This window comes from Barbus barbus (genome assembly GCF_936440315.1).
Source record: "Barbus barbus genome assembly, chromosome: 11".
Lineage (NCBI taxonomy): Eukaryota > Metazoa > Chordata > Actinopteri > Cypriniformes > Cyprinidae > Barbus > Barbus barbus.
In genome coordinates, this window is record NC_136739.1 from 29424941 (window position 1) to 29437330 (window position 12390).

At 34.1% G+C, this 12390-nt stretch overlaps 1 protein-coding gene across 1 annotated transcript in view; it reads right to left on the reverse strand.

The window, feature by feature from the left end:
* Positions 1–359: 359 nt before the first annotated feature.
* LOC306876671 (uncharacterized protein) overlaps positions 360–12390 on the reverse strand; it is a 30814-nt gene continuing 18783 nt past the window's right edge. Inside the window, exons 20-36 of the mRNA XM_079428014.1 lie at positions 12284–12352; positions 12078–12149; positions 10642–10710; positions 10402–10470; positions 9567–9635; positions 9355–9423; positions 8739–8807; positions 8492–8560; positions 7073–7141; positions 6750–6830; positions 6603–6638; positions 6370–6406; positions 5725–6282; positions 2688–2941; positions 2367–2580; positions 1576–1767; positions 360–1175 (exon numbers count right to left, since the gene is read on the reverse strand). Coding sequence (XP_079284140.1) covers positions 1168–1175; positions 1576–1767; positions 2367–2580; positions 2688–2941; positions 5725–6282; positions 6370–6406; positions 6603–6638; positions 6750–6830; positions 7073–7141; positions 8492–8560; positions 8739–8807; positions 9355–9423; positions 9567–9635; positions 10402–10470; positions 10642–10710; positions 12078–12149; positions 12284–12352 — 2004 coding nt within the window. The 3' untranslated portion in view covers positions 360–1167. The remainder of the gene's footprint in view (positions 1176–1575; positions 1768–2366; positions 2581–2687; positions 2942–5724; positions 6283–6369; positions 6407–6602; positions 6639–6749; positions 6831–7072; positions 7142–8491; positions 8561–8738; positions 8808–9354; positions 9424–9566; positions 9636–10401; positions 10471–10641; positions 10711–12077; positions 12150–12283; positions 12353–12390) is intronic.

Genomic DNA, 12390 nt, shown 5'->3' on the forward strand with positions numbered 1-12390 from the left:
TTAAGACTGGTTTTGTGCTCCAGAGTCACATTTGTGTTTAAAGCAGAAGTCTATGTGTGATCTATATGAGATCATCCGTCCATCCGTCATACATCCATCCATCCACCCACCATCCATCCACCCATCCATCCATCCATCCATCCATCCATCCATCCATCCATCCATCCATCCACCCACCATCCATCCATCCATCCATCCATCCATCCATCCATCCATCCACCCACCATCCATCCATCCATCCATCCATCCACCCATCCACCATCCATCCATCCATCCACCCATCCATCCATCCATCCACCCATCCATCCACCCATCCATCCATCCACCCACCCTTCTCATTCAATAACAAGCACGAAGTTAGACATCATTAACCAAACATTTTATTCAAGAATTCCACAAAAGAACACATTCAAAAATATCATTTATATAAAACAGTCCAAAAAATTATGTCTACAATTCAATAACGGCTTATTTCAGACAACGGTTAGGAAAGGGTTGGTTCATTAAAAAAGGCAAACATTGTTTTGAATACAAAATTCAGGAATGCAACTCTATTTTGTCTGAATATTATTATAAAGAAACTGTGACACATGAAAAAGAATATATACAAAATATTTTCCTTTTTGAAAATCATAATTGCATTTAAATTATTAGGACTTAGTGACTTAACTATTTTATTTGTTTGTTTATTTGTTTTATTCCCTGCAAAATGATAATATCCCCATAAAACCACTAAGAGATCATTTATGAGTTTCAGTCTACTAAATCTGCCTGTGGCTTTACTCAAGTCACAAATTGTGTATCAATTTTAAATAAAACATATATACAATCAATTCAGTGAATAATATTTCTGCATGTCACAAGTAGAGCAGTGCACAGATTCTCAGTGGATACCAAGAAATATAAGAAATGTGAGTAATGGCCTTTGAAGCTTCATAACACCTGCATTTCACTTTAGCAGGTACTTGTTTATGAAAATCTTTTGACTTATTTGGGGCATAAACATTTTCTCCAGATCCTGAGCTCAAAGATAGGGAACATTTTTATGAAATTATAATAAGAACTGCTGACGGCTGTAGGCATCTGTCATTGCGGTACACCATCACCAGCATAAAGTTCATTTATTGGGGCTCAGTGTAGAATGACCGATGTAGATCTTCATCCCGTTTAGCCTGCTATAAAAATAAAAGCAGAAAAAGATGCAAAACCTGTCACATTTTGAAGGAAAGTTCAGTATGTGTGATATAATGTTCTGAAAAAATATCAACCAAGAAAAGTGGTTCAGCTTTAATTTATTCATTTATATTCTATTATATTTTTTTCATATTATATATATTATTTTATTAATTCATATATATATTTTAATTTAGATTTTTCATCTAATATTTCATATTATTTCAGCTTCATTTCAGTTATCAAAATGGTATTTTAGTATTGGTTAAATAACAATATTAAGCTTATATTGGCTAAATGTAACAAAAATATTTGTAATAAATCTAATCATTAATAACACTAGTGTTGACAGAGCTTATCTTGTATTAACTCTTCATTCATGTCCGTAGGAGTGAATAATACCTGTGGCTGTGAGGACACACGTCTTCTTGCATTCTTCTTCTGTCTGGAAGCGGTTATCGTTGCCCTGACAGCCTCCGTACCAGAACTGAGCACAAGCGTTTGCCTGTTTGTCGTAGTACCAGCGAATGACGTAGTCTCTACAGGTGCCCTGACTCAGACTGAGCGAACACCGGGGATCCAGCGGAGCTGATTCTGACCAAAGAAGAGAAAGGGATATCACTAAACACTTTCAGAAAATAAAAATAAAAATTATATATTTTTTTTATATTATAAAAGTACAATTTGTAATATTTTTCAATATTGCCAATAGGTTTTAGAACAACCTTTGTATACAAAATTAATATTATATATTATTTGTATGATAAAATATGTTTTAGCCTATTGGTCATATTTAATATTGTCAATATTTATGTTTTAAAACAGCTTTTTTTTTTTTTTTAAACTATTATATATAAAATTATACTATTATACATTTATATTTCTTTATGTATTTATATTATAAAATATAATTGTTGTTATATTTTTCGTCTTATTTGTAATATTCCGTATTGTCAACATTTATGTTTTATGTATAAAAGATTATATGATTATATTAAAAGCTATTTTTATTTATTATTGTATAATATTATTTGTTTTATCACATATACATTTTTATTATTCGTTATTTTATATTATAGAAACATAATTTGTAACATTTAATAATTTTCAATATATAATATTTTCAGACTATTGACATTATTCAATATCGTCAATAATTATATTGTGTAAGAACATTTGTATGAAACAATTACCTTTTATCACTACAGGACGAGGCTTTGCATTCACATTCACTGAAGTAGAATGTGTTGATACTGATGAAGATGATGATGAAGAGGAGGAGGATGAAGATGATGAAGAGGTTCCTGGCTGTACAGGTTGGACAGTTTTATTGACAACAGCAATAGTGCTTCCACTTTGAGTTTGTGTTTTAATGTCTAGATCTTCGCCTTCATAGTCATTCTCCACCTGCAGAGAAGCATCAACACAGAATCAGACAGCGGTCTGGTTCAAATCAGTCTGCATTAGTCTAGCGTGCAAAAGAAATTCACAGGAAGTTAGTTGTGTTAGCTGACCTGTGCTTTGAGAGGGCCGGGGTTGATGGGGAGAGGTATGCTGTGTTCTCTGCCTCTAGAGTGAGTCTGAGATCTATCCAGTAAAATCTCCTGAAATCTGTTCCCATAAACATTATTCCCATATGAGGAAATGTCCTTTTGGCCGTTACCATAGCCATATCCATTGTTTCCGTTCAAGCCGTTGGTAATCCGATTGAAGTAAAGGGCCCCGTTCTCATCCTCACAGAACTGGCTGACCAGTTTAGACTCCAGAGCTGCATGATGAGACCAAACACAGAGCAAGATGCAATTATATAACTTCAACTTTACCTTTTAATCTTTGCAGTTAGGATTATTCATTATGATCTTGCTGGTGATACAAAATTAAGTAACACTATTGCAGTGATTTTTTTAAATTTATTTAAAAACATTTATTTGGCCAGTCTTAAACTGTGTATTATTAGACTAAGTATGAGTTAAGACTTGTTTAAAGATGTTTCTGTAGTGTCTCTGATTTATGTTCAGTCTGAAAAATGTAGTTAAAATTGGTAAAAAAAACATTTTAGGAAATCCAAACTGTTCAAATGGTCCATTTCAATTAACCGATTCGAAACTCAAACATTCTCATGAAAGTCTCTGGGTGGCATTTTTTCATTTATTAAGTTGTTCATATGTAGACGTGTATGCATATAAAAATAGTTAAATAAATACAGAAAACATGTTTTGTTTTTTTGTTTTTAACTAGATACCTTTTTAATATGTAACCTTTTTCATATTTAGGGCTGTCAAATCATTTAATCGTGATTAATCGCATCCAAAATAAAAGTTTGTTTACATAATATATTTTTAAGAAATATGTAATTATATATATATATATATATATATATATATATATATATATATATATATATATATATGTATATGTAAATATTTCTTATATATATATATACATGTATGTGTATTTATATACATATAAATGTACAAAGTACACACACATTTCACGTAAACAAAACATTTTTCATGATTAATCGATTTAACAGCCCTGATTATATCATATTTATTACATTATATTGTATTATATTATATAGCAAATAAATATGATTTATTTTATATTATAAAAATGTTTAAATATTTTTTAGCTTAGTGACAATATTGTTAATATATTTTGCATGTCTGAATGTATGAAATATTTTATATTTAATACATTTTATTACTTTATCTTGAAAATAGTATTTTATATCAAATAGAATATTTTCAGTTTTTCATCCTGTTGACAGTATTCACTGTCAATATTTGTTTTATGACAACTGTATGAAAATACATTTTATATGATTCTCATCGCATGCACTTAACTGGATAGAGTCATATCTATCAGATAGATTTCAGTGTGTTAGAGTACAACATCACCTATCCAATGATTTAGGTACATCAACTGGTGTTCTGCAAGGATCTATCTTGGGTCTAATGCTTTTTGCTATGTATATAAATGATTTTCATCTTGCATGTCCTGGCATTAATATACAAATGTATGCAGATGATACAGTCATTTATATACATGGTAATAGTCTGGCACAGGTTGCAAATGAACTTACGAATTCTATGGTTAATGTGTCGGCATGGCTAAAAGAGAATTTCTTACAACTAAATGTGTCAAAAACAGTATGTATGTTTTTCTCTAAGTCTAACAGTATTATTAAAGAGCCGGATGTTTACGTGTCAGGGGTGATGCTGCAGGAAATGCCTCAATATAAATATACTGACTGATTCTAAACTTACATTTAAAGCTCAAGTTAAAAAGGTTTGTAAGCAGGTTAAGTTTAATCTCTATCATTTTAAATTTATTAGAGATTATTCTATGTATTCTATGGTTATTTCTCACATGACTTACTGTTTAACCACCTGGTCTCAGGCGAGTTCAGTGACTCTAACCCCATTAGAGTCCTTTTACAAATGTGCACTTAAAGTCTTCGATAAGAAATCAGTACATTATCATCATTGTCCAATACTGAAAAAATATAATTTAAGTTGGGAAAACATGATCAAGTATGCAAATGTATGCTTGATGTATAAAATTATTTATGGTTTATCTTCTTATCCCTCTTGGTCAGTTAGTTTGTATTAGAACAACTGATTATCGCTCTATAAGAGGAGGCTGTATCATATCGCTTAGACGAAGTAAATTTAATCTGTTTTTTTCAGTCAAAGCTGCACGAGAATGGAATACTATTCCGACAACTATAAGAGATCTAGACACACATGCTTTATTTAGGGTTCAATTGAAGAATTGGTTATTTAGTACTCAGATTTGTCAACACTAGAATCTTATATCTGCTAGCTATCCTATTATTGTTTGTATTTTGTTTGCATTGTTTTTAATTGATCCTATATTGTTTTCAGTAGACTACTGTATGATTTGGATTGTGTAATTATAAAATTTTCTAGTATGTATTTGTAATAAAATTTTCTTTAGGGTGACTTGTAACATCTTGTCCAGGGACTACAGATGAAAAATAGCCTTTGGCTAGTTCTGGTACATTTACAGGAATGTTTTATTAATGTACAATGTCCCTGTCAACTAAATAAATAAAAAGTGACCCTGGACCACAAAATCAGTCATAAGTGTACATTTTTCGAAATTGAGAGCTATACATCAAGCTGAATAAATAAGTTTTCCATTGATATATGGTTTGTTATGATCGGACAATATTTGGCCGAGATACAACTATTTGAAAATCTGGAATCTGAGGGTGCAAAAAAATCAAAATATTGAGAAAATCACCTATTAAGTTGTCCAAATGAAGTTCTTAGTAATGTATATTAATAATCAAAAAATAAGTTAATATATTTATGGTAGGAAATTTACAAAATATCTTCATGGAACAAAAAAGAAAAATCGATAATTTTGACCCATACAATGTATTTTTGGCTATTGCTACAAATATATCACAGCGACTTAAGACTGGTTTTGTGGTCCAGGGTCACATATATGCAAAAACAAGCAAACAAACAAATTAACATTTCTGTGTGTGTATACAGGTTCATTTTCTTCCATGCTCACCTGGCAGTGTGTTGTAGTCATCAATGAGGAACATATGTTCACTGTCAGGGTCAGAAGCGATGAGGTTAAGCTCCCTCAGAAACTCAGCCTGTGTTGGGTCAGAGGTGTTCACGATTCCCAGCGCATACATCTCAATGTTCGCTACTTGAGCCTCACGTACTGCCATATCAAGCTTAACAGACTCTCTTTTGTCCGTCTGCCCATCCGTAATGACAATGGCTACTTTTCTGACCCCGTTCCTGGCGCTGTAAAAGGCTTCTTGTGTGGCTTTGCGGATGGCAGTGCCAGTGTAGGTTCCCTCACCCATGTAAGGCATGTTCCTGATCGCCTTCTTAACATCCTGCTTGGACATATACCTGGCCAGGTTAAACTCCAGATGGACGTCCAAGCTGTAAAGAACCAGACCGATTCTCGTGGCATTACGACCCACTGTGACGCGGTCCACTAAAGCTGTGACAAAGTCCTTGATGATCTCAAAGTTTTCCGGGCCCACGCTTTCAGAGCTGTCAATCACAAACACCAGCTCCATGGGCCTTTCCTTGCACTTAATACCACATCCTAGAAATATATGCAGTCATATCATGACACACCTGTTTTTTCATTATCAAATCATTTGTTCTGTCATACTGAAAGTGTAAAACTCACCACAAATCTCCTTAATCAGCTTGATTATGTCTTCTCTCTGAAACATAATAAAACAATTATTGTATTTACAAATATTTACATTGCGTAGTTTTCCTAAAATTAACTCCTTAATCAGCTTGATTGTCTTCTCTTTGATAAAACCCTTAAAATGACTGAATTTGCTAATATTTACAATGCATATGTTTGCATAGTTTTTCTAAATTAACTCATTGTGCAAGTGTATTTGATCTTACCGTGAGCCCTTGTTCGCCCTTGATTCCTGTTCTTCCCTAAAGGGAGAGATTAAAACACTCATGATCTACAATGTGATTTAGTATTCACATTTAAAACTCTGTCTGCTCTTCCACAAAAGAAGGTTTATAGTGACTAAATTAACTCACAGCTAGTCCTGGAGTCCCTGGGTCACCCATGTCACCTTTCATTCCTTTGAAGCCCCTCTCGCCCTGCAAACCACGATCACCCTGCAGGACAGAGAAGTTTACAGATGAATTAAAGGATTCGTGTCATACGTTTTTACTAATAATTAAATTTTTATTCCTGAAGTCGAGTTCAATTGGATCATTTATTGCTATTGTGCCTCTAAGACATCTATGTAAATGCCCTCTACTCATGTAATATGTGATAGAGTGCTTCTCTTATTCACAGGTTGCATGTTTGCTGCCGAGTCTTTATGTTGCTAGTATGATGTAAACCAAAGTCTCACCTTGGAGCCTGGAAGTCCCTCTCCAGACGGGCCCCTCGGCCCTGTCACTCCCGGAGCCCCCTGATCACCCTGATGGATTTAACAAACAAGTTTATTTTCTGACCTGGTCATCATGACTTGAACACCATGTTGCAGTAGAGCTGGGTGGTATTTTGAATATTCATGATTTTGCTTCTGATATGAAATCTATCTATCTATCTATCTATCTATCTATCTATCTATCTATCTATCTATCTATCTATCTATCTATCTATCTATCTATCTCTCTCTCTCTCTCTTCTCTCTTCTCTCTTCTCTCTTCTCTCTCTCTCTCTCTCTCTCTCTCTCTCTCTCTAACTAATTCATTGTTATGCTGATGATACTCATTATTGGACCAAAAAACAGTACACAGAAAATGCATTCATGACCTCTAGACTGGACTATTGTAATGCACTGCTAGCTGGTTGTCCTGCATCTTCAATAAACAAGCTACAGATAGTCCAAAATGCAGCGGCTAGAGTTCTTACCAGGTCAAGAAAATATGATCATATTACCCCAATTTTACAGTCTCTGCACTGGCTACCTATTCAGTTCCATATCATTTACAAATTATTATTACTTGCCTATAAGGCCCTAAATGGTTTAGCTCCTGCGTACCTAACTTGTCTTCTACCACGCTATAATCCAACCCGCTCTCTAAGGTCGCAAAACTCTGGACTTTTGGTAGTACCTAGGATAGCAAAGTCCACTAAAGGAGGTAGTGCTTTTTCACATTTGGCTCCCAAACTCTGGAATAGCCTTCCTGATAACGTTCGGGGTTCAGACACACTCTATCTGTTTAAATCTAGATTAAAGACATCTCTTTAGCCAAGCATTCACATAATGCATCTTATAATCTTGTATATATATATATATATATATATATATATATATATATATAGTTTAGTTAAAGGTATAGTCCACCCAAAAATTAAATTACAATTCTGTCATTATTTATTCACTCTAATGTTGTTCCAAACCTGTATGATTTCTGTGTCCTGCAGAACCTAAAAGAAGTTTCAGCAGTTTCGGTTTCCATTGACTTCCATTATATGGATAAAAAAATACAATGGAAGTCAAAGGCAATCGAAAATGTTCGGTCACCAACATTCTTCAAAATATGTATATTTTGTGTTCTGTAGAAGGAAGAGTCATACAGGTTTGGAACGACATGTGAGTGACCAAATAATGACAGAATATTCATTTTTGGGTGAACTATCTCTTTAAAAACAGTGTCTTGGTCATTTTTGAAGTACATTTTCAATTGTTTGGCTGACATTATGAAAACAAAACAACTTTTTAAAGCGTAAATACAGAAATATCCAGACTAAATGTGAAAAAATATATAATTTTAGCTATATCGCCCCACCCTATATTGCAGGTAGTTGATAGTTAACCTACTTTGTGTCCCTGAATGCCTTCCCCTGGGGGTCCTTGTGGTCCTGGAGGACCTGGTCTTCCCATGTTGCCCTGAAACAGCAAGACAGCAGAATTAATATGGGAGGAACAGACAACTTGTCTTCCTCAATCCCCACAGCAACACAGACTGTGCATGCCTCTTGTTCTGGACATGTTCAGTATCACGGTCTCATTACTGTAGTCAGAGAGATTCATGGGAAAGTTTATTTCAGATAAATATCAATCTTACCGGTGGTCCCTGCAGTCCTTCACCAGGTGGTCCTGGCAAACCAAGCAAACCCCTGAATCCAACATCTCCCTGAAATGAAAGTGAAGTTTTATCAAAAGCACCATTTAAATTTATTCCAACTATGCTGGACATTTGAATGTTTCCATCAATTGTGTCCATTTTTACCTTTTTTTCTATCACTTTACATCCTGTTACATCCATTTTACTACCAAATGCTATTTCATGACATCATTCACCATGAAATTACATAATTTAAGTGTACTCAACAACACAAAGGCCAGTAATAGCAATAGTAAAGTTCTGTGATGTTTTGTGCTACAAACTCTCAAACAATTGCTCATGATTGATACATTTACAGAAATCAGTTTGAAAATATTAGCATTTCAAAGGATTTTTTTATATAAAAAAATAATACACAATTAACTTCAGTCCCTCACAGAGCAATGACTAACCTAAGCTCTTTATTTCCATTCTGTTCATTTCCATGAAGATAATTGTGTAGACACTGTGTTAATAATAAAGCCATATTTAATGAAACTGAAGTGCTTTAACACATTTCTGAAAGCCACAATTTACCCTCCTACATCATCATAAATACATGAAGTGGTAATTTCACCTTTGGTCCAGGAACACCAATGCCGTCAGGGCCGGGCTCACCTGGTGGTCCTGGTAAACCAGGCAGACCCTGTGTAAAATAAACACACATGCTCAAATACCCAGCAACAAACCTGATACATGGGAATTATGATAAAAATGACTGAAAATGTTAAGTGAAGTATGGGCATGCAGTGATGTTATATGGAAATAGGGATGTAAGAAGTTGCTAACCACTGGACCAGGAAATCCTTCACCTTTAGGCCCAAATGGTCCGGGCGGTCCTGGGTTACCTCGATCACCCTAAATGTGATAAGGAAGGAATATCACTTCATATATACTGGTTAAATGTTTGGAATAATTACATTATTTTAAAATGTTTTTAAAAGGAGTCTTTGCTCACCAAGGCTGCATTTTAAAATAAAAAATACAGTAAAAACAGTAATATTGTGAACAATTATTATAATTTAAAGCTTAAAAGAAAGCAGCTAAAACTGGTGTTGACATTGATAATATTAAGAAACTTTATTAATATTTGAGCATCCATAATAATAATAACTGAGTAGCAAATCGGTATATTAGAATGATTTCTGAAGGATCTGGAGTAATGATGATGAAAATTCAGCTTTGCATCACAGGAATAAATTACATTTTATAATATATTCAAATAGAAATCAGTTATTTTAAATTGTAATAATATTTCACATTATTATTATTTTCTGAATAAATGTTAACTTGGCGAGTATAAGAGACTTGTTTCAAAAACATTAAAATTATCCCAATTGTCTATATAAAATGTTTGCTGTTTCATGATTAGCATAAACAAAATGTCTCATTATAAATACATTTCTTTCAAAAACATGTAAAAAAAAAACACACTTTTGACCAGTAAAAAGAAAGCTATATAATGCTGCTTTATGATTAGCATAGTCAAAATCTCTTATTTCAATATATATTTTTTTCACAATCATTACAATACATTGTAAAATCTGAGTTATTCCACACTTTTGATCAGTTATACATATTGCTCAATCAAGCTCTTCATTTTTCTACAGGTTAAAAAGCACACCTTTGGTCCAGGCAAACCGTAACCAGTCTCTCCAATCGGTCCGGGAGGACCAGCGGGACCCACATCACCCTGAAGACACAAGAAGTTGAGGTCATACTATTACTTCTCTGTTTTATTGCTAAGTTGGCTACGATGAATGTGAAATAGAAACGTTCTGATTCATAGTGTTGGCAGTGGGCCATTAATACAATCTCCCAGCCTGTAGGGACTGGCACAGTTGTAGTAGATTGGCGTTGTTACCTTTGATCCTGAAAGAGCTCGTCCAGGTAATCCTGGCATGCCCAGCCTTCCTGGCGTACCTGGCTCTCCCTGCAAAACAACAGTGTAATGTTGCAGTGATGTCACTGCATTACTGCTAAAACTATGTGAGAAACCACAGGCATTTATTGCACTGCTACTTCAAACAATGAGTGCTTGGAGTTAAAAATCCAATTTTCTCACATTTCATCTTTTTGTTTTATTTTAAATATTATATTTAGTTCTTTTAGTTATTCTTTATTGTTTTAATCCTTCCCTATAGAGCACAACAGGAAGGTTCTGGAATAGAAACCTCATTCCTTTTCTCCCTGTACTCTTTCATGTTTGCAGAAATTTTAATATTTTGCAGTAAACATACACTACCGTTCAAAAATGTTAGTAAGGTTTTTGTAAAATGATCAAAATATGATCAAAATTACTGTTAAAACATTTAAAATAACTATTTTTGTGGAAATGATGAATCATGATGAAGTGTTTGATGAAGAACAGCATTTATTTAAAATATATATATATATATTTTCTTTTTACTTTATAAAGCCTCTACTGTCACTTTTAATTAATTTAATGTGTTCTTGCGGAATAGAAGTAATTTGTTTTAAAAAAAACCTTAGGCTGCGTGTCGGCAAGCACTCACGGCAAGCACTCACGAAAAAAAATGTTTCTACAAGCGTTGTGTTTCATACCAATAATATAGTAGTCCACCAGTTCCATCTGTTAAAGACATAAATACTCGGAGACAAGCAATATTAAAACTTCTCCAATGTTGTTCAGTCGTAGTACAAGCAGGGTGGTCGGTATTAGTCCCGCCCCTCCTGCACTGTGATTGATTAGCTGACTAGATAATGACAGTGATGAGCGCAGTGCTTTACCCAAAGTTTGAACACTCTTCAACTCTGGCCGCCGAGGAAAAACGCCCAAGCACTCAGCACGAAAAAGACACTCTCGGCACACTCCTGACGTTTTAAAAACGCAACTCTTCCATTGAGAACAATTGAAAAAAATACGCCAGCCTCTGGAAAAAACGCTTTGGTGGCCTTACTGACTCCAAACATTTGAACAGTAGTGTGTACTGCGTTGTAAAATATACTGTTTTTTATACTTATACTCAGTGATTATAAATAGATAGTTTTACTGTGAGAACATTTCTGTGTTTATTAAATCATTTGCGATGCTTCATGGCATGCAAAGTTAATTATATAAGACAATCAGGCTTTTGCATTTGTTTTGTATTTTTTTGTCTTTGTCTTCTGATTTTCAAATACTTTCAATCAAAGTTCATAATGATGCAATTCTCTGACTTGGTTGCTTTTTTTCACAGCATAGTTATTTAACTTGTTATTTAAAACTTTTTGTAATAGAGAAAATGTTAAAATACTTCCAGAACCAATGTTGTGCTCCATTTCTTTAGTTATTCTCACCTTTGGTCCGGATGGGCCACTTATGCCAGGAGGACCTGGCAACCCTCGAATGCCACGTTGGCCTTGATCTCCCTATTAAGATTAGAACACAGAATATCAGTCAACATATACTGTAGATAATGATACTTAAGCCTTTTTTGACATCCCAGATGATAATCACAATATACTCATACAGAAAGAAAATCTGAAAGTCTGAAGTACTGTACCTTCTCTCCTTGAGTGCCGATTCCTGGAGCCCCCTCAGATCCCCTAAAACCTGTCGCCCCAAGCTCACCCTGATGAAGAGAAACGCAATGCATTTAATATCCGCTTA